This window comes from Zingiber officinale, chromosome 7B (assembly GCF_018446385.1).
Source record: "Zingiber officinale cultivar Zhangliang chromosome 7B, Zo_v1.1, whole genome shotgun sequence".
NCBI classification, from domain to species: Eukaryota; Viridiplantae; Streptophyta; class Magnoliopsida; order Zingiberales; family Zingiberaceae; genus Zingiber; species Zingiber officinale.
In genome coordinates, this window is record NC_055999.1 from 116,863,892 (window position 1) to 116,887,200 (window position 23,309).

The 23,309-nt window shown below is 37.5% G+C and overlaps 4 protein-coding genes across 6 annotated transcripts; 3 read left to right on the forward strand and 1 right to left on the reverse strand.

The window, feature by feature from the left end:
- Nucleotides 1-604: 604 nt before the first annotated feature.
- Nucleotides 605-2,210, reverse strand: LOC122007104 (serine/threonine-protein phosphatase PP1-like). Of its 2 annotated transcripts, none has more exons than XM_042562875.1 (3): nucleotides 1,830-2,208; nucleotides 1,176-1,735; nucleotides 605-1,087 (listed from the first exon to the last, which is right to left on the reverse strand). In XM_042562875.1, exons 1-3 carry the CDS (start codon nucleotides 2,017-2,019, stop codon nucleotides 911-913), a joined length of 927 nt encoding a protein of 308 aa, XP_042418809.1. In that variant the 5' UTR covers nucleotides 2,020-2,208; the 3' UTR covers nucleotides 605-910. The 2 variants fall into 2 exon arrangements, with proteins under 2 accessions (XP_042418809.1, XP_042418810.1); XM_042562876.1 differs by having other exon boundaries at nucleotides 935-1,100; nucleotides 1,830-2,210.
- A 4,585-nt stretch (nucleotides 2,211-6,795) lies between these two features.
- On the forward strand, nucleotides 6,796-9,202 carry LOC122007105. 2 transcript variants are annotated; one of them, XM_042562878.1, is made up of 4 exons: nucleotides 6,796-7,242; nucleotides 7,387-7,578; nucleotides 8,526-8,740; nucleotides 8,834-9,202. In XM_042562878.1, the coding sequence occupies exons 2-4, from the start codon at nucleotides 7,504-7,506 to the stop codon at nucleotides 9,090-9,092; spliced, it is 549 nt and encodes a 182-aa protein (XP_042418812.1). In that variant the 5' UTR covers nucleotides 6,796-7,242; nucleotides 7,387-7,503; the 3' UTR covers nucleotides 9,093-9,202. The 2 variants fall into 2 exon arrangements, with proteins under 2 accessions (XP_042418812.1, XP_042418811.1); XM_042562877.1 differs by having other exon boundaries at nucleotides 6,796-7,578.
- A 494-nt stretch (nucleotides 9,203-9,696) lies between these two features.
- LOC122007108 (putative clathrin assembly protein At5g57200) lies at nucleotides 9,697-14,770 on the forward strand. The gene is made up of 15 exons (XM_042562882.1): nucleotides 9,697-9,964; nucleotides 10,068-10,137; nucleotides 10,238-10,335; nucleotides 10,771-10,909; nucleotides 10,987-11,114; nucleotides 11,190-11,282; nucleotides 11,420-11,470; nucleotides 11,621-11,686; nucleotides 11,797-11,862; nucleotides 11,985-12,065; nucleotides 12,167-12,247; nucleotides 13,385-13,549; nucleotides 13,617-13,692; nucleotides 13,816-13,940; nucleotides 14,287-14,770. The coding sequence occupies exons 1-15, from the start codon at nucleotides 9,875-9,877 to the stop codon at nucleotides 14,590-14,592; spliced, it is 1,635 nt and encodes a 544-aa protein (XP_042418816.1). The 5' UTR covers nucleotides 9,697-9,874; the 3' UTR covers nucleotides 14,593-14,770.
- A 629-nt stretch (nucleotides 14,771-15,399) lies between these two features.
- On the forward strand, nucleotides 15,400-21,045 carry LOC122007106 (biotin carboxylase 2, chloroplastic-like). The gene is made up of 10 exons (XM_042562879.1): nucleotides 15,400-15,591; nucleotides 15,697-15,753; nucleotides 16,430-16,764; nucleotides 16,932-17,073; nucleotides 17,759-17,857; nucleotides 17,953-18,009; nucleotides 18,285-18,356; nucleotides 18,746-18,835; nucleotides 19,749-19,808; nucleotides 20,995-21,045. The coding sequence occupies exons 2-10, from the start codon at nucleotides 15,712-15,714 to the stop codon at nucleotides 21,028-21,030; spliced, it is 933 nt and encodes a 310-aa protein (XP_042418813.1). The 5' UTR covers nucleotides 15,400-15,591; nucleotides 15,697-15,711; the 3' UTR covers nucleotides 21,031-21,045.
- The last annotated feature ends 2,264 nt before the right edge of the window (nucleotides 21,046-23,309 follow it).

Here is a 23,309-nt window from a genome sequence, read left to right on the forward strand (position 1 = left end):
CCTGTCAGAGAATATCTGCTGCATGTCAGGGAATATTCCAGCGATTGGGGTCTTCTGCCAATAGAACCTTCCTCCAGTCTAAAGGAAAAGACCACGTGTCCTCCACTACTCGACAAGTCCCGACATCCGACACCCTCTGACAGAGGTCAGTCTCCAGAAGATGCGCATTGTCATATAAAAAGTGGCGTCCTTTCCCTTGCGTAAGTACGCTCACTTGCCCACTTGTCTATTTTTCTTTTTCCTTCGTACACTATTTTTCTGGGAGAAAAGTGTCTGCCTTGAGCATCGGAGGACCTGCTCCAGAGACTCTTTCCCTGATTCTTGGTCTCTAACATTCCGTGTCATTGTCTGAGTGTGCGTAGAGTTCTAGTACCACCGGTTCAGACTCGGTAGTCCTTCAGGGCCACGTGAGGGTCTGTTCGCCGAAGTCCGTACAACTGCAACATCATAATCTCTCCTCCATCAACATCAACGCCACCTCATCCGATCTTTATCCGACTCAGATTTCGAACCAGATCAACAATCATAGTCGCTACTAAATGATTATCTAGGTGTGGCTATGTAGGTCTTTAACTTTCAAGGGGTTCAATAAAACAACCTCTGGGGTTCAATATTTTTTATTTAACCATTGTTTTGATCTTATTCAGCTACATCTCATGATTACAACACATGTTTAGCAAAACTGTGACGTCTCACAGTAACATCAAATGAATTACTTCCGGGAAATTTTTCTATATACACTTTTTGAGTTACGTATCTTCTGGCATCAGTAACTGGCTGCAACAAAATGATATCAAAAACAATCTTTTGAATGGAAATGGTAATCCAACAGCTTTATGTAAAGCTGTTGCCCCTTAATCCGCTCTCTCTAGCTCACAACCAGAGCTCAGTCGCTTCATCCCTACGAGGATCAGTCATTCACCTGGCCCTTTGCTCTGTATGGCTTCAGGATTTGGAAGGAGCAGAGCAAGCTTGGATCCACACTCATCAGGGCACCAGCATTGTTGAACTCTCCGCAGTAGTTGGGGGCCGAGAAGATCGTCACCAGCTGCCTATCCGCAAAGAATTCATACCCATCTTCCACAACCTGCACCATCACCCTCAAGGTTCATCCAAATTATTCGACAGGCGAAACGAAACAGTTTGGAATGGATCGAGAAAGTATGGAAGTTTACTTGATGAGCCCGGCAGATGAGATCGAGATCGTGCTTCCTCAAGAACTCGGCCACCTTGTCGGCCCCAAAAGTGTAGGAGACGCCCCGGTCGTTCTCCCCCCACCCCCTGATCTCTCGGTCCGGGTCCGACCACAGCAGATCGCAGAGCAGACCCTGGTCCGGCACGTCCACCGGCCGCTCGATCTCCCTGATCTGCTCCATCGCCTGCAGGTCCGGCGACAGCCCCCCGTGCATACACAGGATCTTGTCGTCGATGAGGGCCGCCACCGGGAGGCAGTTGAAGCAGTCGGTGAAGAGGCGCCAGAGGCGGACGCTGAACCGCCGCTTGCACTCGTCGTAGAACCCGTAGATCCGGTTGATGGAGGCGCACTCGTGGTTGCCCCGCAGCAGGAAGAAGTTGTCCGGGTACTTGATCTTGTACGCCAGCAGCAGGCAGATCGTCTCGATGCTCTGCTTCCCCCGATCCACGTAGTCGCCGAGGAACAAGTAGTTCGCGCTCGGCGGCAGCCCACCGTACTCGAACAGCCGCAGCAGGTCCGAGAACTGCCCGTGCACGTCCCCTGATGAATCCGCGCATTCTAATTTCTCATTCCTGGTGCCTAATTTTCCGAAGCAAATAAGGGATTGAGTTTTTTTTTTTGAGTCAGTTCGTACCGCAGATGTTGATGGGGGCTTCGAGCTCGAGGAGGACGGGCTGGGCGAGGAAGATCTCCTTCGCGGCGGAGCAGAGGCTGCGGATCTCCGTCTCGCTCAGATGCACCTTTTTGCCGGCGCCCTTGTTCTTGCTCTCCAGAAGCCTCTGGATCAGTTCGTCGATTGCCCCTCCGGCGCCGCCTCCTTCCATCGTTCCCGATCCAGATCTTGTTTTTTTTTTCTTTCTGAATCCGAGTGCCCGATTTGAGTATAAACTATAAAGGAACAGGAAGAGTCGGTGGAAGGAAAAAAGGTCTTGTTTTTTTATTGGGAAATTTGATTTCTCGATCGAAATGAAGAGGAGAGAGAGAGAGGAGGCGGAGGAGAAGGAGAGGAGGAGGAGGTGGTGGTGGTGGTCGTTGAGGCGAAGGAGGAGGAAGGGCTAGAAATGGCTCCCCGTCTTGCGCGGTGGCGCCACGTCGGATGAAACGGGTGTGGGAGCGGCGGGCCCGCCACGATTTACTTGCGGATAAGGTCAGCGGTGGAGCCTTGAGGCAATGCAATGGGCAAGCATGTGGTGACCACCCACTCCCTGTTTCAAGCGGAAATTAAATAATAATAATAATAATAATAATAATAATTTCACCTCTCTTATTTACTTTTTTTTTTTTTATAAAATAGATAATTTAATTATATTTTCATTTATTTAAAATGATAAAAATGTTTCATAAATCAGCTGAGAGTGACAATTTAGGAATTGTAGAAATACAATTTAGGTTGTCAAGTCCAGTGGCAAAGAGGCGTTGTTTAAGAATTTTCAAGGGTCTCATTTCTCATTTCTCATTTCTCATTTCTCAGGGTGCGTATCGGTAAATTTGACCAGAAACAAAGAATGCTTCTTGCCCGATCTCCTCTCAGTCTCAGCAACGTAGCACGATTTCTCTTTCGAGCTCCAACAGGAAGGGTTGAGGGTTTGGGCTATGGCGGAGAGCACATCGGGACCGTGGATGCTGGATGCAGCTCCTCTCTTCGTGGTTGTCCTATTGGTTGCCCACGTCTCCGCTTTGGTACGCGAGTCGATCTTTCGTCCTTCCTCCGCCTCCCCCCTCATCTTCTGTGGAGATGACTAGCCGATGCTAATCCTCTTTAGATTTTCCGTGTTTCTAGGTTTACTGGATCTACAGATTGGCGGCTGAAAAACCGCACCCTCGGAGAAAGACGCATTAGGTAAGAGCGGTTCGTCGCCCATATGCTGATCCTTTTGTTTGAGAAAAAAGCAATATTTTTCCTGCTCAAGAAATCAGGGCTTTTATATTGTCGAACGCCATTTTTAAGAAGCAATTTTTTGCTTCTGTATATCTTTCTCCGTTTCTGCTCTAATCATCGTTTGGTTGTTGATGCCTTTTTTTTATCTCGCAAACATCAGTTTCGTACGAGATTTGTTCTTGTTTTTTTTTGTCCAAATGCTAAAAGTAGCACAGTTCTGCTTATAGTTGATATGAATCTTAAACACCATTGTCTCGTGTTTGCTGTGGTGTTTGGAAGCCATTGTTATGTTGAGATCTATGGAAATATCAGAATCCAGAGAGAAGTCATTTTAAATTTTCTGTCTGGTTATAGTTATTGTTATTTAGGTCCGTTAATAAACCAAAAAAAGCCTTCTATTTTCCAATATCTAGACTGAATGCAAAAATGATCCAAGCTGCATGCTTGTTGATTATTAACGTGTTGCCACATCAACTTTAGTATTTAGGAGGTTTTGACTTTGTTACTCAATTATATCCACTTAGCTTAACTCATAAGCAAAGTTTCAGAAATCGTATTCATGAGGTATGCAGTTGAACTACTACATAATGAAGAGACCACTTGTATTTTATAAAAAATAATATTAATAAATACTATTGTGTCTAACAAACCTCTATAAAATAATATATCAAATTAATCAACCTAAGAAATAAATATAAACAAAACTTGTACTATTAAATCAACCATCCCAAACATAACTCTGTTCAAAATTTTCATCTGAACTTAATCAATGCATATAACACAAAATATTTAACATACAACAATGCATGTTGACCAACCAACATAATCCATATAAAAGAAATTTTACTAGTTGACCTAGCAATTGATAAAATCAAGTTAGGATCATGATCCTATTTAGGAAGAGGGAGAGGTCTATCAATTCAGATTGTAGGATTGCAAGTTTCATTTATGATTTATCATATGTATTTAATTTTGATTTATAATAATAATAATATGAACATGTTATACTTGTCATTTGAATATCATGGTGCATAATTAAAGTTTTTCATATGAATCATTCAAATATCTTTATGTAATGAGTAACTTTAATAAGAATGACAAATTTTACATTTTTTTAGTTAGGAGTCACAAGAATCTCATATAATTTTAACTCTCTTTTTTTCAAACGACATGGCATAAAATTAATTATCTACTTTTAGTGAACATCACATTTCAAAATGTTTATCAGTAAATTTGTTCCACCTAGTTAAGGTTATTTGTGTCAAGATCCTATGTAGGTATGATGAGGAAGCATAGGATTGGATTGTAGATTTGTAAGATCCTAGCACAATTTTGGTCTTACCTAACAACTTTTATTGTTTAGGCCAATCTGATTCTTAAGCTTATAAGATCTGATGGTTTGGATCACAATCATGACTACCATGAATAAAATATTTTGTCTATTTGGCAAAACTAGCCGATAAATCAATTTAACTATATGACTTCGTCTTTCACATTCAGTGATTGGTTTAGGTAATATAAGCTTTATATGACTATAAGGAGATGTGATGTGATTCCTCCTTGCATATGCAACTGCATTAGTGGCTTATGCGGTAGCTTTTTAAAACAATGGTCATAATTCGTAAGCAATTTAACTTTTGTATAACTAACCTTGTGTGGTCATAGTCTCTTCTTTTTTGCCTTTACATTTTTATATTCAGGGAAATGAAACACGGACTCATATTTATCTCATTATAATCTTCCTAGTTGAGTCTCTAAACCAACCCTTAACATCCCATTAGGTTCCATGAAATCTATCTTCAAATATAAACTTCTTAGTTGAGTCACTAAACCAACCCTTAGCATCCCATTTGGTTGCCATGAAATCTTTCTTCGAATATACTCAATCTGTTTTCATGACTTGTTTAGGGTATATGAATAAATTGCACTTTCTGCGAAGTGATAAATCAGCCCGTGGAGTAAAATCTAGCGTTTGCAAATGACATTCCAAAATATGTCTGCAAATCAGCTCATGTTTTGGATGAGATTCTCATGGCGATCCTCTAATCTCATCAGAGTCACCCTTCAAGTAAAAGGGCGGATCCTACCTCTTGGATGAAGCTTGCAAGCAGAAATCAATTTGGTTCTCAATGAAAACACCACGGTGATACCTTGCAAATGGCATTCCAAAAAGTATGAGTATGAGGAAACTATTTAATAACAAGAAAAGGAACATCATGCCAACCCTTAATTTCAAGTTCCTCTCTTAGAAAACAATGCTTACTGCAGATTCACTTGATGATGCTTGAGTGAAGGTGAAGTACTACCCGCTGATGCAACCTCACCAAGCTGCTCAAGTCACACACATGTTGGACTATCTCTGCCGGTGTGCTACTGCTCACACCAGGAAAGAGGCAGGACAATTATACTCATGCTGGACAAAGGGGCTATGTTTCCTTATGGCGTGACTACGAGGTGCTCTAGATATAAATATAGGGAAGAACAATGGAAGGAAAGTGCCAATAAACAATTGCAATTGGAAGGGATTGGCGAATGACTTTGGTTGGTCATGAGGTGGCAGGCGGCAGCTCCCCGCGAGGGGGTGCAGGTGGTCGCCTATCACAAAGGCTGTGATCAGTGGTTCCTCACGTAGTGTTTCTATTTTTAGAATGGATTAACAGATCAGGGTTTAATAAAATGGGTATAATGATGCTTGGATTTACAGTCTTATTATTACTTACATAGCAGAAGGTTTATGTACTTCATATTTGGACTTGCCAGTGGTTTGGCACTTGGTTGCTACTTTTTGCCTTGACTTCATATCTTGAGAATAATGAAGCATTCCTTAAGTTGAACTATATATGTATGATTTTTTTTGTTGGTTATGTTTTAGGCATGATATTCTATATGCTATTCCAATTTGTCCTGTGAAAGCATATGCTTCCTGGTTGACTGGAATTTTCACTAACAAACCAAATCCACATTCATTCACAGATGTGTACTATAGACTAAGCTTTTTTCAAGATTTAGCATTCTATTTAATTTCTAAGCTTAATAATATGAACCTGGTTATGGGAATTAAATTTGGACCAAAACTTTGGTTTGAACCCAACTTTCCATGAAAAATGGCTCTTATCCCTAGGGATTCTTTTGTTTTAGAATGAATTATGCTTAATAATTTCTAAAGTATAACAGGAAGTACCTTTGAAAATATGTTGCCTTATTTGCTTTTACAAGAGTTTCATTGAAAAAAACAAAATCCCCATGTTCACTATTATATTGTTGTCTGATAACTTCTAGTCTCAAGTCTTGTTGGGACCGGAAAGGAACTCCAGGAAGCATTGATAATCTCTGATGGCACGAAAGTGGTCATCAATCCCATGATGCTAGGTGGTACTTGTAATGTTCTCGCGCGTGTATGTGTGTGTGCGAACTGTAGCCAACATCAAAATGGCAGTGCTAGTAAACCATGTAAAAAGTGCTTTCATTTGATCACTGTTTCCTTCACTGCTGCAGTTTACTTCTAGCATGCCTAAACCTGGAATTGATGTAATCAAGGAACTACATCTGATATTCGAACAGCGTCATTCTAATGATTTGATCTTGGTTTAGTCATTTTATTCCATATGGTTTTTAACTCTAAAGATTTGAATGCAGTGCACATAAAGCATAACAATCATGTTAATTTTCTGTTTGTTATATTTTGTTTTGACTTTGATTTGGTTTTCTCTTGGAAACAGGCTTGAATAGAAATGAAGCAGCAGACGATGCACAAGGTTACTTGAGTGTCAGTCCTTAAAAAAATCACATTCTTTTTCTTTCCTCCTATGCAAACCTCTCATCCTTAAAAGATATTGGACAGACCTTATTGTAATTTGATAATGAATGTTTCAAACATTCATTTTTCACTGGATTTTCTGTGGAGTTCTACAGGAAAGAGGAAAGAAAAATGTAAAGTTTACTGAAACATTGTTGTGAGGTATTGCAGTAAAGGACTAAGCAACATGATTTTGTTGAATTGCTCTACATTTTATTCCCTAAGCATGAACTTTTTCCTCTCTCTTTATTTGTTAAAGAAATTTCTTCTCTAATCTTTTTGTCTATTTTCTCAAAGTTTGTATGCTTGTCTCATGGTTTGCAATCAGCAACAACTACTATAATGTCTGTACCCGTTAACATTACTTGTCAGGTACCTTTCTCCTTCCCTTTGTGCCTAGACAAAACAGTTGCGTTCCTTCCACTTGTTACAACACAAACTAGAAACCTAATTAAGATCCATTGTCTTTTCTTAAACATGGGAGGCACAGTAACAGAACCATTTCTCTTGTTGCAGGGACATCCGAGGTCATGCTTTAATTATAGCTGCTAAAGGAGTATCCAAAGATTACAAATGGTTGGTAGATATAAAAATTTGACGCTAATAAAAGAAATGGCTAATTGATGTGCCGTCATGCCCCAAGTGGAAACCACAAGTGGGCAACATCATGTCGATTTAAGACGAGCAGTGCAGTGGTCATCAACTCTAGTAATTTCTTTCTTCCTTTCGATGAAAAGAAATTATATTAGGTTATATAGCCTACTCAATTACTGACTTCCTCTTTTATCTTTTGTTGTTTTTACCATGAAAATTCAGTCAAGCTCTAACATAAGAATCTTGAAACTATTAATGTTGTGATATAGCATCTAATGGCAATGGAGACTAAACATAGGCCTTCATATGTAACCATTAATCTTTTAGCAATTAATTTGGCATATTGATTTACTCTCATTTGCCCATTGAGGCATTGAGTTACTATTTGCCTTAGTTGAAATATAACTAGGAGAAGATGGTCTCTTGAATCTTACACATGCTTGGGTCTCAAAATTTGCTAATGTAGATTCATACTTCTTTAAGAAAGTCAAAGCCTAATGATAATTTGCTAGGAACTTGGACATTTTGTACTTGCTTGGATCTTCTAACAATTATTTCAGGCAGAAAGAGAAAATAAATTATCTCAAGCAAGCTTATGCTGTTTTCTAGTGGAAGTATATTTATCTTAGTTAGGCAGAGATTAGTTGGTTAATGTATTGGAAAGTTGAGACATTAACTCACTAATTAAATAAAAAACATATCTTTAATCCAAACCCATAGTTTTAAAACACTAATCTAGAGCACAATCATGAGATAAAACCTTACCCTGTAGTTATTATTAACAGTGTGCTTTGTAGCTTAATAATTATTAGTTATTGACCTATCACAGTGTGCAGCACTGAACTATTTAATAAACAGGGATCACTTATGCATGAGAGATAGAGATAAGGAGAGAATTAAGTGCAATAATTATGTGATGTGGGCTGCTCCACATTGAGACAAACCCTATCCTGTAATTGGCAGCATTTCTGGTGTCTAACTGTGTTTGATCACTTTTAAATCAACATAAACGTTGATGAGTGTAGTATTCAAGGTATTGTTCTCACAGTGAGGAGGTATAGGAAGAACTGGAGACGAAGGACAAGGTTAGCCTTCAAGGCAAGGAGGATGAGGTGTTGATCATGAGTTCTTCCATCGGTGGTGACTCATTGTCGTCGCCATTGGCCTCTGAGGAGGAGGAGGAAGAGGAGGAGAGCAAAGGAGGAGAGGTCAAGAGCCAGGCGAAGAATGGAGCTTTGAGATGTTTGGGTTCCTTGGAAGACTCCCTCCCTATCAAGCAAGCAATCCCTTTTGACTCAACTTGAAAATTCTTTATACTTCTGATGTATTGTGTTAGCTCAATTGGTTGCATTCCAATTTATTGTTGCAGGAGAGGATTGTCGAGCTTCTTCTCCGGTAAATCCAAGTCTTTCTCAAGTTTGTCAGACATGGGCAACACGAGCACGAACAACCTTGCAAAAACTGAGAACTCCTTCAATAAGCGAAGAAGAATTCGAATGGCTAGCAAAGCAAAGAGAGCTTCCTATACTTCATTCATAAGTCTATCACGGCCACCGCTGCCGCCGCCACCATCACCACCCTCCCTTAAGGATCACATTTTGGAGGAAGGCGACAAAGAGGGCATCTAAGAGCAACACGAGAAGGAAATGAACAACATGATTTAATAGGTCCTTGGCATTGTCGAACTTCACGACATGACTAGTTCAAAGCTTTGTCTTTGAAGTTTGAACAAGATGATAGATTGAAAGTAAAATTCTAATTTAAAATTCTTCGTTTTTATGTCTTTGAATTAAACTAGGAGAAAGGTAGGCCAATAGCGAAGATAGTGATACAACTATCGACACTATCAAAATCCTATCGAATCATGCTAAGCTAAGTTCGAGCATTTTATGGCGCTCAAGTATAAATATTATTTATTTTATAATCGGAATAAAATATCAATTTAGTAAATCGAATGCGTGATATTTTTAAATTTATCATAGCTAATTAAAATTATAAAATAATATATTTGAATAAAAATATAAATTTATTAATAAAGCATACCCCTTTCCCGCGAGATGTAGTTATCGTCCTGTCTTCGGTGAACCTATTCTGTACCCAATTATACCTCCGCTTCTTGGTTCGTCAAAAGAAAGGGACCCACTAGCGGATCCCGCAGATCCTGCTTGCTCTGTACCTGTGTCTCGCAAAACGGGTAGAACCGTCGGAGTCTTAATTTTTTTCTTTGGCCTTGATTCTATTTTATTCGCAGCGGAGGAGATCATCAGTAGTAGTTGTCGACGACGACTGCGAAGAGGAGGATAAATGGAGAATCGTGGCTGCGTTGGAAATCAGTTCCTTCTGCTCTGTTATTTGCCTTTAGAGAGAAGAACTGGAATCAGGGCTTTCGTTTTCTCGAATTGATCTATCAATGAGCACGCTCAAGGGCTGGCGGCAAGCCTACGGCGCCCTCAAGGACACCACCACCCTCAGCCTCGCCACGGTCAAGAGCAATTTCAAGGTTGTTTCTTCACGGATCGATTACATTTCTTGGATCTTTTGTGGAAAACCCCAAGTCTAACTCGCTGCGTTTGTGGCGTCGATTTGCTTTGTCTCGAATCAAGGACGTGGACGTCGCCGTTGTCAAGGCCACTAGCCACGTCGAACGCCCGCCCAAGGAGCGACACATTCAAAGTAAGATCATTTCCACCTCTACTATCTTTCTTTTGACCTCTCGCTCCTAAAAAAGGGATTTTGATCGAGTTCAAGTCTACATGCTCTTTTTTGTGTCCAGAGTTTATTGCTGCAGCTTCGGGGAGTTTGCCGCGGATCGATGTGGCTTACTGCGTGCGCACACTTTCTAGGAGATTGGCAAAGACACGTAATTGGGTGGTGAGTTTGGTTGATAATTGGTTCGTTCATTTCTGTTCTCTCCTTTGATGGTCAACCATTTGATTATATGGCATTCGCTATTTCTCCGCACTGGTGTGCAGTAAACAATGCAATCTTCATGTAAAATTTGCTCTCTGACTGAATTCATAAAGTCAGTCTCGTGTGGTTGCACCAGATTGGCCAATCATCTTCTTTGTTTCCTAGGGTTAATTAATTCACTGTCTTTGGTGTTTGGTATGAAGAGACCGTGGTGCAGTAAATGAATCAGAAGAAGCAACAAATTTCAGAGTCAATTCTCCTTTGTTGAGTTACAAATGTAGCATGATTTGTGTAATTTAGGTTTCTAGATAACATCACTTGTTGATGAAAATGTTGGCAATTTTCTGTCATAGGATTCATCAAAAATGAATCGCTGTATCTGGTGATGTTCTGCAGGTCTCTTTGAAGACACTAATTGTTATCCACAGGACACTTAGAGAAGGTGACTCTACGTTTAGGGAAGAGTTATTACACTATTCTAACAAAGCACATTTCCTTGACCTGACCAATTTCAAGGATAATTCCAGTTCTCTTGGTAAGTTTGTTCTGTTTGATATGTCAAATGATATATCATATAGCAGTTGCATTGAAGATATTCATGATGTTTTCTAGCTTGGGATTGCTCCTCATGGGTCCGGACGTATGCACTCTTTCTGGAGGAACGATTAGAGTGTTACAAAATTTTAAAATATGATGTTCAAGAGCATCTGTCGAGGAGGTTTTCGGATGTCCCTGACATAGTATGCTTTCTGAAGCTCTTGGTGTTGTTATTTATTTTATTTTCTTTTTGTTGATTATACTCTCATAACATTCAGGAACATACTAGTACCAGAACTTTAGGTAGCGAGGAACTGCTACAAAAGCTACTTGCCTTACAGCATTTGCTTTTTCGCATTATTGGTTGCCAGGCAATGAATATTATCTGATCACTATTAACAGTGTTCTCTGTTGGTCTAAGGAATCAAGCAAGATATATCTTGTTAATGATAATAATTACCTTTCTTTTCTTATTTTTGCTACACGACTAAATAGCTTATTCTTATAGCCTGAAGGAGCTGCATTTGGCAACTATCTTATACAGTATGCCCTGGCACTGGTATGTTCATGATTTGTTTGTACTAAATTTTTCTTCAAAGTCACAACCTTTCAGCAAGCAATTGCTACTGTTTGTCATGTTTTTGAAATTCTGTTAGGATGTTGCTACCTGACAGATTAGTTAGTTTATATGAAAACATCTTTTGTTTAGGTGATTAAAGAAAGCTTCATAATCTATCGCGCTATGAATGATGGGATAATCAATCTTGTTGATTTGGTAATGCACTCAGTAATACTTTTCCAATAGATGATAGTGGCTTTGTAATGGGGAAAAAAAGAAACTTCCATTGGCTTAGATTTATCACTGTCCTGTTAATCTTACTGCAGTTCTTTGCAATGCCAAGATATGAAGCTACAAGAGCACTGGACATTTACAAAAGGGCTGGGCACTTGGTAAATTAACAAACATTGTGATGAATCTCTCTCTCTCTCTCTCTCTCTCGTCCTTTTTATGGAATTAATATTCTTTTGAGTACCATAACAAACATTATGGCTGTTGTCTCTGCAATCAATAGGCACTCAGTCTTTCTGAATTCTATGTGGTCTGCAAAGGTCTGGAGCTAGTAAAAAAATTTCAGTTTCCTGCCCTTAAAGAGGTTTCCTTAGACATTCCCTATTATTTCAATTTTCTTTTCTACCGACAACTAGAAGTTTTTAGTTCAATAGTATTACTGATTGTTTTGTTTGCATTCCACAGCCACCTTCATCATTTCTTGCCACAATGGAGGAACACATTACTGAAACAACTCGAATTGGATCTATTCTAAATAAAACATTGGTGAGTCTGTTATTTCTTTTTATTCTAAAGAGAGTGCATTTAGGTCTGGTATGTAATTTCTATAGCTGGCTTTTGGGAAAGGAAAATGTGCTTTACCCAATATTATGGATATGGTTGGACTTGCCAATCAATTTTTGTTGCTGAAATAAATACTTTCTCATCCTTTTGAGAAAAGGGACAAGGCCATATTTCAATTCAGTGAGATATGAAATGACTATATACAATGGGAAGAAATGTAAATTTGAAATTTGAGTAAAAGGAGATCAGGTCAGTATTACCCTGGTATTCTTTATTTTTGTAAGCCACCATTTGCATGTGTACCAAATACAATGTGCTAAGACCATTGCAACTTTAGAATTTAGATTAATTGAACTTTCAGTTTTGGGTTCATTTTTCACATAAGAATGTAAAAGGGTGAAGAAAACTCCTCTAGATTCAGAGAGGATTTTCTACCAAGATACTAGGAATCTTTTTTTTTTAAGTTTTGATATATATGGATTAATTTTAGTAAAATTTCATCTTTAGCATTTTCATTTTTAAGTGATTGTTTAATTTTTGGGATGTTAAGTAGTAATTGGTTTGTAATTTAGAAGGTAAAATGATTTAAGTAGGAGTCTAATTTCATTGGCATATTTTTCTAATTTGCATTTGATTACTTTCTACCCATGCTGCATCCCACGCCCTATTATACAAGGTAGACGAGTTACTTCTGCACTCCTCTTGCTACGAGTTTGTGTTTCACCAAAATCCAATGAAACATATCTTCAATGGTCCAGTTGCCCACAAGATTTCCCCAAAACTGTTTAGTTGGTTCATAAACCTCCTCTTGATTGTCTGGCCCCAGGATCAATGATAAAGTTGTAAGTCAAGGAAACTCTGAATCATTTTGAAGACATTCATAATTCATCCAGTCTATCTGACAAGTGAATTCTCAATCTGGTCTTTTACTTATGAGTAGCAATAGAGGTTTTACATCTTCTGTACTTAATTTCTTCCGAGTAATAATTTTTTAGTTGGCCGCTTTTCCATTTTCCCAAATGATAATTCTTCTGTTCCACTATTATTTTTACTTTGCCATTCTATGAAAATAGATTTATAAACTTCCATATTCACCTTGGATATTGGATATTGAGCCAGAAGTCCCAAGAGAGGAACTTGTCAACTTGTGAAGAACAAATTTCATGGGAGAGTTTAGAGCAAACTGTTCTACGAGAGGCTAAACCTTCATCAGTTGAGCATGTAGAAAAATCAGAGGCAGTTGAAGATGTGACAACTCAGTCTGAAACAATAGCAAACTTATTGGTAACTTTCATATCTTCTTCTCTGATCATTGGGCATCAAAAGAAACTGGAAGCATGATATGTTGCAGGATTTTGATGAAATTACTTCCATGGCTACTCAGCTTGAGGATAGAAATTCATTAGCTCTCGCGTTATCTTCACCTGGTAGTTTCATTACTTTGTGATCGTACTTGATCTTATTCAATTCACTTTGTTCTAGATTACTATTGCATCTAGATTGAGGTGTTTTGTGTCTTTACTTATAAAATAGATCTGTATCACTTGCAGGTAGTGATACCAAACCTAAATCCACCGGCGGCATCATTCAGACATACACAGATCCTTCAGGATGGGAGTTAGCACTTGTAATAACTGCAAGCAGCAACATCTCCCAACCGGCTGAAGCGAAACTGGTCTGTCATTTCGTATCCTTATTTTGACACTATGTTAGAAGAATTTGAAACTGAAGGGGGAAAAGTAGAAGGATGGGAAGAAAAGAGAAGAAAAGAAGAGTTTTCTCTGGCTATGTACTTAAAAGCAAGAAAAATTTTGTTGTATATGCCCGAAAGGAGAAATGAGATGAAAGAATTGTTTAAATATGAATTAGCGAGTTTAGTTTCCCTTTCAATTCTAAAGTTATTTTTTATTCATCGACTCGAACCTATTAGTCTGTCTATATGTTATTCTCTTTGGAAGTGATATCTTTTTTTTTTTTGGATCACATTGTTTTATTCTTTCGTTCATTTCGTATGTTAGCAGGCTGGTGGATTCGAAGAACTCCCTGAGAGCTTGTACGATTATGCAACTCGAGAACAACAGAGATCAAGTATATATGGTACAAATCCATTTGCTGCATCAAACTACATTTCACCACCACCCAATTTTCAGATGGCTTTCATGGAAGAGCAGCACTACTTTCTCCGGCAGCAGCAGAACATGACAATGACAAGTCCCCGGAACAGTCAGCTTGAATTCGCTCATCCTCAAGCTTTCTCATCCAACCCTTTTGGTAATCCCTTGACTAATTACTCCCAGCCTGTTCCTGGCAGTTTTAGTTTGATTTGAAGCTGCTTATTTGCAGATTATGTATTCTTTTGTTGATAAGAAGATACTTGTAAAGCTTAATTCATTACTTTTTGTCGCCGCCTTCGTCATTGTTGTATAATTTATCCTTGTAAACAGTTATTCCTCTCTTTGTGTGTGTGTGTGTGTAATTTATCATTGTAAAGAGTGATTCATCATATTTGGGTGTGTGTGTTTCATTGAAAACTAGAGGTACGATTGGAAGAAACATGAGTTAATTTAGTTTTTATTTTATTTTATGTGCTTTGGTGGCAAAAATTGGTGGTAAAAGATGAATACGTTCGCTCCTAGCGTCTCCGCCAATTCGTCTCAGGGCCAACACGGAGATCTCATTGGTGGCAACACCTCATGTGTTAGCCACTAGACCCATCCGAAAGGATAAAAGATAAACTGACGAAGAAAATTGTATGGGTAAATTTTTTATAGTGATCGACATTACCGTCGAAATGACCCCTTATCAGAAATCCCCGAATAGATTTTTGGATGAACGATATCACTTAATTAATAAGAGCCTGCACAAGAGGTGTTCGAACCTAGCACCTCAGTCAAAAGGCAAAACGTCATAAAGGGCGAGTTTACGTGCATTCCAAGAGATAGACATAGGGAGGGATAGCTAAGTCATGCATTCCAAGAGATAGATTTACGTGCTCTATCGAAAGAACTCGAGTTTAAACTTATCACAGAACACTCCGGTACGAGGTTTTGAGCTCGAGTTCGACCGAACTTTCTTCAGTTGGTTCGACCAAACCCTAACAACAGAATCGTTATGTGGCGGATGAAAACGGAACAAGGAATAAAACGGCACGGTGCAGCGGCGGAGCCTTCCAAGGCCCCCTCGCCTCCGCTTCCACCTCGATCTCATCGACGTCTCTCGCGGCTTCGCCAGCACTGTTATAATCGCTCGCTGTCTTGTGCGCTTGCTCGCTCGATACCGACTCCTCGCTTCGCCTCCCGAGCAGTCAGTCCTCAGCTCTCGCTCAGGTGATTCCTCTGGCCAGATCCGCTCATCCTCCGAGCTTCTCGGGTTTCTTTTTGTTTGTTTTTGGTCGGGATTTGGTTCATTTTGCATTCCTTACATGGATGTAGGGTTTCTGGTTGATCATGGACTCCATTCTCGTCAGCAAGCCTGTGGTTCCTTCTCCTGTAAGTTGTTGTTGATTGCGATTTGATGATTTCCATTTGGCGATCCGGGTGAAAGTAATACTTCGATTGCGTTTGTAAATATTGTATTGTTTCATGGAATAGTTGCATTGGTTTAGGCTGTAAGTTTATCGCTCTTTTGGCTTTCCTTTCATCATTTATTGCCCAAGTTCTCATAATTCCAGGTGATTAATAACGCGTATAGTGATTTTTGCACAATGCACTTAAATTGGTTTTTTATGTGCATAGAAGTAAAGCAAACATAAGAGAGTTTGGTCTGGTGGACTTCATTTATCTTTAAAATAGGTTGGCTGAGGAAGCCAAAATTTGTCTCTGAGCAGGATGCTTTAGCTTAATGATAAATCTTAGTTGTTTAATATGAAGGTTTGCTTGTTAACAAGGATTCTCAGGATTCGAGCTGTATCTTGGTGGTGGGATTTCTCCAGTCCTGATCAACTCCAAATTAGTCACGTATACAAACATTGTTCTAGCTTGGATCTTGATCAGATCTATTCCTCTTCTCCCATTTACTATTTCTTGTGCATCCCATTTCCCTAGCATGTGCATTTACTGTTACTTGTATGTATGAATAGTAACATACACCCTTTGAAGGAATGATGCTATCATATAGGCTTAACTTATTATTTAAATACCTTACAACTTCATATTTTTACACTAGGGACTGTTCCTTCAACCTGCTGGAGGAATAAAAGGCTCACAATGTAAGCTTGGTGTGGGACATGCTGCCAACTTCTGCAAAGTATATTATCCTAGAAAGCCAACTTCTTATGCAGCCAAGAGATCTACAAATTATGGAAGAGTGCTGAATGAAATTCGCCGTGATGAAAAGATTCTTGTGGCCAATAGAGGAGAAATTGCAGTCAGAGTGATCCGAACTGCACATGAAATGGGTATACCTTGTGTAGCTGTTCATTCTACTATTGATCGGGATGCTCTTCATGTGCGGCTTGCAGACGATGCAGTCTGTATTGGTGAAGCCCCTAGCAATCAATCGTAAGTGCTGATTGTTCTTGTTAGCATTAGCTACCAAAATTGCTTTCAAACAACCAATTGTTCCTTTATTATTGTTTAACTGATAGATTTTTTTCTGGATTTTTTCAGTTGATTTTGTCATGCATATAAGACTTTATGGATAAATGTGTGATCTTATATTTTGACAGGTACTTGCACATTCAAAATGTTTTGTCTGCTGCAGTTAGTCGTGGGTGTACAATGTTGCATCCTGGTTATGGTTTCTTGGCTGAGAATGCTCGCTTTGTTGATATGTGCAGAGGACATGGAGTCAATTTTATTGGACCAAATGTAAGTTGTTCTTTAAGCTCTAGATTGAGTCATGATATACGTGGACTCTTTGTCTACACTATACCTGTGCCAGATATTGACTCTCAGACACTAGACACTTGCATTCCTAGTGGGTACTTGATATTCCCATTGATCTTGTTTTAAAATTTTTAGAAATGGCAATGTCAAATATTTGGATCCGCAACCTTGTATAATGTTCGTACCTGAGTCCAAGTAATATGGTATGAAATTCCCCTCAAATTATTGATGGCAATTAACATGAGACATACAGATTCTCAATTTCTTTGCAGTACAAAATCCATCAATTCTTATATCTTATATAAGTTGTTAAAACAATGCCTAAAGCATCTAATTTTCAATTTTCTTTTCTTCTCTATTTTTCTAGATGGTTACTCCTTGTGGTGTTTGTGTTTTAGAGTAGTTTTGTGTTATTAGTTGATTTCACGTGCGACTAAGAAAAAATGCTCAAGCGTATAACCACAGAACTAGTTCTAATGAATTTAGCAAAACAATTTTATTGCACAAGGTCATATGTTCTTGATAATGGGCATTTCTTGTTTGTCTGTTCACAATATTTAATCTGACGGATGTAGAACTTTCCTTCAATGGTTCATCGAATGCAATTTTTGCTAATGTATGATGCAGTTTATACAGGAACTAACCAACCTTTTCATTATTTTGTCAGCCAGACAGCATTCGGGTAATGGGCGACAAATCTACAGCTAGAGAAACAATGAAAAAAGCTGGTGTTCCTACTGTACCAGGAAGTGATGGACTTGTGCAGGTAGAAGAACTTCTAAGACATCAGTTTTGTATCTACAATGTGATCGTTACTGCTTCAAATGATTTGATCCCTAATTGCTTTTTTTTGCAATTTAGTCAACAGAAGAGGCTGTGAAGCTTGCCCATGAAATTGGTTTTCCTGTCATGATCAAGGTACTGTTTTCTTTCCTGAGATAGAGTTATAAGTGCTTAATACGACAAAATATGCAGTTTTACATTTGTTTAGTCGTACAATCCATTATTTTGGTTTTTGTGAACTTAGTCTGATCTAGTTTATTTGATGTCCACATGCATTGTTTCTCAGTCCATTCTTCTTCATGACAACCAAAGCATTCACTTCTGGATTCAAAATTTTTCCATATTGAAATTAACTTGGTTTTTGGGGGTATTTTATTAAATCTCTTCTTTCTCTCCCTACTTTCACTTAGGCAACTGCTGGTGGTGGAGGGCGTGGAATGAGATTAGCTAAAGAACCTGATGAGTTTGTGAAGCTGCTACAGGTACTTTTATGCCAGACTTGTACAGTGAATACCAATCTTGTTTGTCTTTTTCACTAGAACGCATCAAGCAGCCATGCAAATGCAAGTTACCCTTACTGGTTTTCTAATTCCTTTCTCATCATAAACTGGTGGAAATAATTCTGATGGGACAGTTAATATTTGTAAAATATGAGATTGATTGAAGTTGATATAATCTGACAATCTGGACTTCCATTGAGGTAAGAAGATACTTGAGTTCGTGACATAAGGCTAAAGTTACCACCTGATACAATGTGGTTTCAACTTGTAGTATCATGTTAATTCTGTTTCTCCACTATTATTCATCCTGGAATTGATATGTAGCTGTAATGACCATCTGATCTCTAAACCTTATGCTTTGTTCTTTCCAGCAAGCTAAGAGTGAAGCTGCAGCTGCATTTGGAAATGATGGAGTGTATTTGGAGAAATATATCCAAAATCCAAGACATATTGAATTTCAGGTAAGGTATCCATGTATTGTCTAGTCCAAAAAATGAAGGCATGATCATTGGAGAAACATTCATTTTTGGATTTTCCTTTATGTAACTGTATATAGAAATTTGTTTGGCATTTTTTTATATTCTTTTGGTTGCTCTAATGCATTGAAGTTGAACTTCTGGACTTGGATATTTCTTTCCATGTGCATGCAATCCTGTAACATTGCATACAGGAGAGAAAAAGCTTTTTTTTTATTTATCCAAATATTTATTTTGCCAATCATCTATTCTTTGAAGTTAGCAAAATTTCATGGTTCCAGGATATACTTACAACTTTCTTAATGCCATTGGCCATCTAATAGTTAACAATAAATACAAAGTTAGAAACTCTCTTTATTTACCAGTTTCTGGTTGTGATGTCAAATTTGAGGTCCATTATGCTAGAGAAAGGTCTTGAATTTGGTCAAATGCAATGAAAAGATATACTATTGGAAAATAATGGATAAGCAAGGATGAAAAATAAAACTCGCTTCTGAAATAAAACTCGCAATGAAAAGATATACTGGGTATCAAGCCTAATATAACTGCACCAACCCTACCTGCAGAGTTGTTTTGTTTCTAGGTGAAGGGACATTTTGAATTTTTTGGGTCTAGCTTCTGAACTTGAATAAAAGAGATAAGGTAAGACATTTGATTTCAAATATATTAATTTTTTTTAAGAAAAAATAACTAACCCGTTTCAATTTCCAACTGTGTTTATTTGATCTTAAAAATAAAAGTTGTATAATAATGAGAAATAATTAAACAAAAGATCTGAAACCTGACTTTTGCTTTGGATTTTTCTCTTGTAGGTGTGCTGAATTATCCATAATGTCGTATACGAAGTTCATTTAAATTTTTCTGCAATATAACCTCTCTTTCTATCATGGTTCCATAGGTTCTTGCTGACAAATATGGTAATGTTGTCCATTTTGGGGAGCGTGATTGTAGCATTCAGGTACATATTTTAAACTATGGGTCATGTTGTTCTTTATTTCATCATATTGAACCTTATGGCTTCTGCACAAATATTGTGTTCTTTTAATTATATCAAAATAGGAGGATAATATGCCATGTTTTATACAAAGGCAATTGTGTTTGATATTTACTTGCCCTTATACCATTATAATAATTCTTTTTATAATATATTATTAGTTTTTAGGTGCCTAGGGCTACTATACCAATATTACTTTCAAGTTATCTTGTCTAAATAGGAGGATAATATGCCTTTTTTACCTTGAACAATATTGAAACTGTTTGAATAAATCTATACTTAATTAAATTAAGTCAAGTTGTAATATATTTAATATGTCTAAATATAGTAAAATCTAAGGTAGTACTTGTTAAAACAATTTCTAAGCATGAAACTAAGCTAATGTTTCAATCAACTATGGTTGAGTTAACCACTCTTCTCAAACCCTTGGTATTCCCTAAACCTGTTTACTATGATGCGATCACATTTTTTTCAGATCCAAAACATATTGGGCTCAATTGAATTTACGTATTCAATAAAGATAACCTCTGTAGATACCTCTCTATGTTCAATATTTGTTTTAACTTTTCTTCTTTTATCTCATTAGCTTGTATTACTACTCAAGCTTAAAGGTTATGTTTCCCACACATTTAGTATTTACTTGTGGTTCAACTTCGGAATAAACATGGCTTGATGATGATGACAACTTGTGATTCTATTATAAGATGCTTTAGTAAACTGAAATTTTGCCTGTGGTCCTTCTATCTTTTGCATGTTCCATAGTTCATTTTTTCAAATTTCAATTGATAACCTAAGTTTCAAGTTGTCATCTACTAAGCCAATTAGAATTCTTGGTTAATGTATTCATCTCAGTATGTTGTTATAGATTTTTTTTAAAAAATAAATAAATAAATTGTGCTTTGCATATTGTTGAATTGGCGCATACATAGCTTTATAAAAAATTAACTCATCGACTTTGAATCTGATTTGTTGGGAGCCAAATCTCTCCTTGTGATGTTACTTGGTTTTCTCATGATCATTATTTACATGTCTATCTAACATTAGTTTGTATTTGAAATAAAAATGCTTATCATCATCTATCACACATTGATATTTATTTCCATATGACATAGAAATTAAAAACAAGTGAAAAGTTCTTTCATTTGTGTAGGAGGAACTTAACAAGACAAATGCAGAACTTAACTAGTGACCTCATTTATGCACAAGGGCAGGTATCGAAACCAAGAATAACCTAATTGAACCAAACCAAATCCAATCTAAAAATTTGTTTATTGATTTACAAGTTTTGTTTCAATTTGAAAAATAGGGAAATTTAAGTTCTGCTTTGGGACTATTCTAAACTAAAGAATAAAGATTGAATTGTCTACATGGAGAGAGGAGCTTTGGAGGCTTATGTGATAGTCATGTCCCAACTAAAAGGAAAGTTTTATATGTGGTATGACCATATTTTATGAATCAGAGTGTTGGGCTATTAAGGAAACAACGCCTACAAATATATAAAATGGATGTTTGATATTTACTAGTATCAATAAAATAAGAATACCAAGATATGAAAGATATTTAGTTTAGCTCCAATAGATAACAAAATGAATGAAAATAGCTTGAATTGATATGGATTCAAAGATGACCAAACGAGTTGATCAAACATGGCTTGATGGTGATGACTAGGGTAAACCAACCAAACTGAACTGCTAAGAACATATGTGTACATGTGTAGATACCTGTGAAGAGAATAAACTTAAATCACTTTAATTTTTAAATGTAAACCTAACCAATAGGTTTGTTGGGTTTGGAAGCTTATTTGTTTCATGTTTGGTCTCAAAAGTTACAATTTAGATTTGGTTTTGGATTTCCTGATAGACTGAAAACCGTGCCCATGCACAACAATGCTCATGAAGTCATCCCCAAGTCTGCATAGTGGACATTTATTATTGCTTTTGGTGTTCCTTAATATAGAAGCACCACAGTCATGTTGTGATCCACCCTTAGGATCTATGATCCTATTTCCCAAGTAGGATGGTAATTATGTTGGGATCTTACAAAGTGGCAATCCAATCCTATGTTCTCTTGCAGTTCAAGCTTGATATGCATTGAAAATAAATCATCTTTTCCATTCCGTGGCACTACGAAGACAACTATATGAGACTGCTTTTTAATTTTTGAGGAGAATAATCACTTTTGTAAGTCATTTATCGTTTATTTCTAACTATGTAAAAATGCAATGCCTTTGTAGTTATATTTAAAAAATTCATAAAATTACTTTGTGTTATTTGAATGATGCAAAGTATCAAATGTTTTGATTAATACTAGATATTGGAACTATGGCAAATATTCAATGATGCCCATGATGACCGGTCATGGCCGGTCCCAAGCCCGGATAAAGGAGGAGGGTTGCGTTAGGTTGCCAGCCAGCGTCAAACTATGGCAAATATTCAATGAATGAATCCATTAAACTATTGTACTAATGCTAGGTTGTTCCCCGGAAGGAACGCGTTGCAGGGTCTGACTGTAACGTCTCGGCAAGGACCGCTACATCTCCAGAACTCGGGTGTAGTGATAAATATGCAAGAGTTCACGTTGAGATCGACTATAATGTCTCGGAGGACCGTTACATCTCCGAATTTGGGTGTAGTGTTAAATAAGCGAGTTCTCACACCAGGTTAGATAAAACAATATGTATGAGAAAATTAATAATCTAAGATTTGGAATGGAATATGAACTCTACTAGTAAATCAATGGGAGATAGATGATGAGAGAAAATTAGTATTTTGTGTACAAGAGACAAATGAAAAGAAGCGAGAAAAGCATGATAGAGAACTGGGTTTTAAGTTATGGTACCTTTGGAAAGTAAAGCAAGAAATGGAGTGGGTATCATTGTAGATAGTTTGTTAAAGGATGAGGTTGGAGTAGTTAGAAAGGGGATAAAATTATAGCCCTTAAGATAATAGTGGCGAAAACTATGAACTAATTACAGCGTATACTACAAGGATTAGATAAAGCTACCAATCGAGGTTTGGGAGGACTTAGATGAAATATTACAAAAATATTCCACCAATGAAATGATTTTAATAGAGGTGATCTAAATGGGCATCGGAGTGAAAACGAGGAATATGAGAGAGTATATGGAGTTATGGGTTTGGAGAGGAATGAGGAAGGAAAACTATATTAGATTTTAGGATAGCGTATGACCTTATTATACGTTTTAAGAAAGAGAGAAGAACCATGATCACATTCAAAAGTGTGGAATAATAAATCGTAATTGACTTTCTTATGGTTAGGAAGAAGGATAGAAAGATTTAGAAGATTGAAGTCGTCCTAGAGAGTTTAACTACCCAGACATAGGGTAGTAGTGTTGGATATCGCCCCAAAACATAGTATGATAAAGAAAATATATAATCTAGAATTAAGTGGTGGAAATTAAATGGAAACAAAATATATTTAAGGAGAAGGTAGAAATACAAGCAT

Excerpts from the sequence above, each read along its gene's own strand:
- LOC122007104 (XM_042562875.1), bottom strand. The coding sequence starts at position 2,019 with ATGGAAGGAGGCGGCGCCGGAGGGGCAATCGACGAACTGATCCAGAGG. Across the intron at positions 1,736-1,829 it reads AGCCCCCATCAACATCTGCG|GGGACGTGCACGGGCAGTTC; the intron begins GTACGAACTGAC and ends CGGATTCATCAG. Across the intron at positions 1,088-1,175 it reads TCATCTGCCGGGCTCATCAA|GTTGTGGAAGATGGGTATGA; the intron begins GTAAACTTCCAT and ends GTGATGGTGCAG.
- LOC122007108 (XM_042562882.1), top strand. The coding sequence starts at position 9,875 with ATGAGCACGCTCAAGGGCTGGCGGCAAGCCTACGGCGCCCTCAAGGAC. Across the intron at positions 13,693-13,815 it reads TCTCGCGTTATCTTCACCTG|GTAGTGATACCAAACCTAAA; the intron begins GTAGTTTCATTA and ends TATCACTTGCAG. Across the intron at positions 13,941-14,286 it reads AACCGGCTGAAGCGAAACTG|GCTGGTGGATTCGAAGAACT; the intron begins GTCTGTCATTTC and ends GTATGTTAGCAG.
- LOC122007105 (XM_042562877.1), top strand. The coding sequence starts at position 7,504 with ATGCCCCAAGTGGAAACCACAAGTGGGCAACATCATGTCGATTTAAGA. Across the intron at positions 7,579-8,525 it reads TGCAGTGGTCATCAACTCTA|GAAGAACTGGAGACGAAGGA; the intron begins GTAATTTCTTTC and ends GAGGAGGTATAG. Across the intron at positions 8,741-8,833 it reads GAAGACTCCCTCCCTATCAA|GAGAGGATTGTCGAGCTTCT; the intron begins GCAAGCAATCCC and ends TTATTGTTGCAG.
- LOC122007106 (XM_042562879.1), top strand. The coding sequence starts at position 15,712 with ATGGACTCCATTCTCGTCAGCAAGCCTGTGGTTCCTTCTCCT. Across the intron at positions 18,357-18,745 it reads AGTTTGTGAAGCTGCTACAG|CAAGCTAAGAGTGAAGCTGC; the intron begins GTACTTTTATGC and ends TGTTCTTTCCAG. Across the intron at positions 19,809-20,994 it reads AGCGTGATTGTAGCATTCAG|GAGGAACTTAACAAGACAAA; the intron begins GTACATATTTTA and ends TCATTTGTGTAG.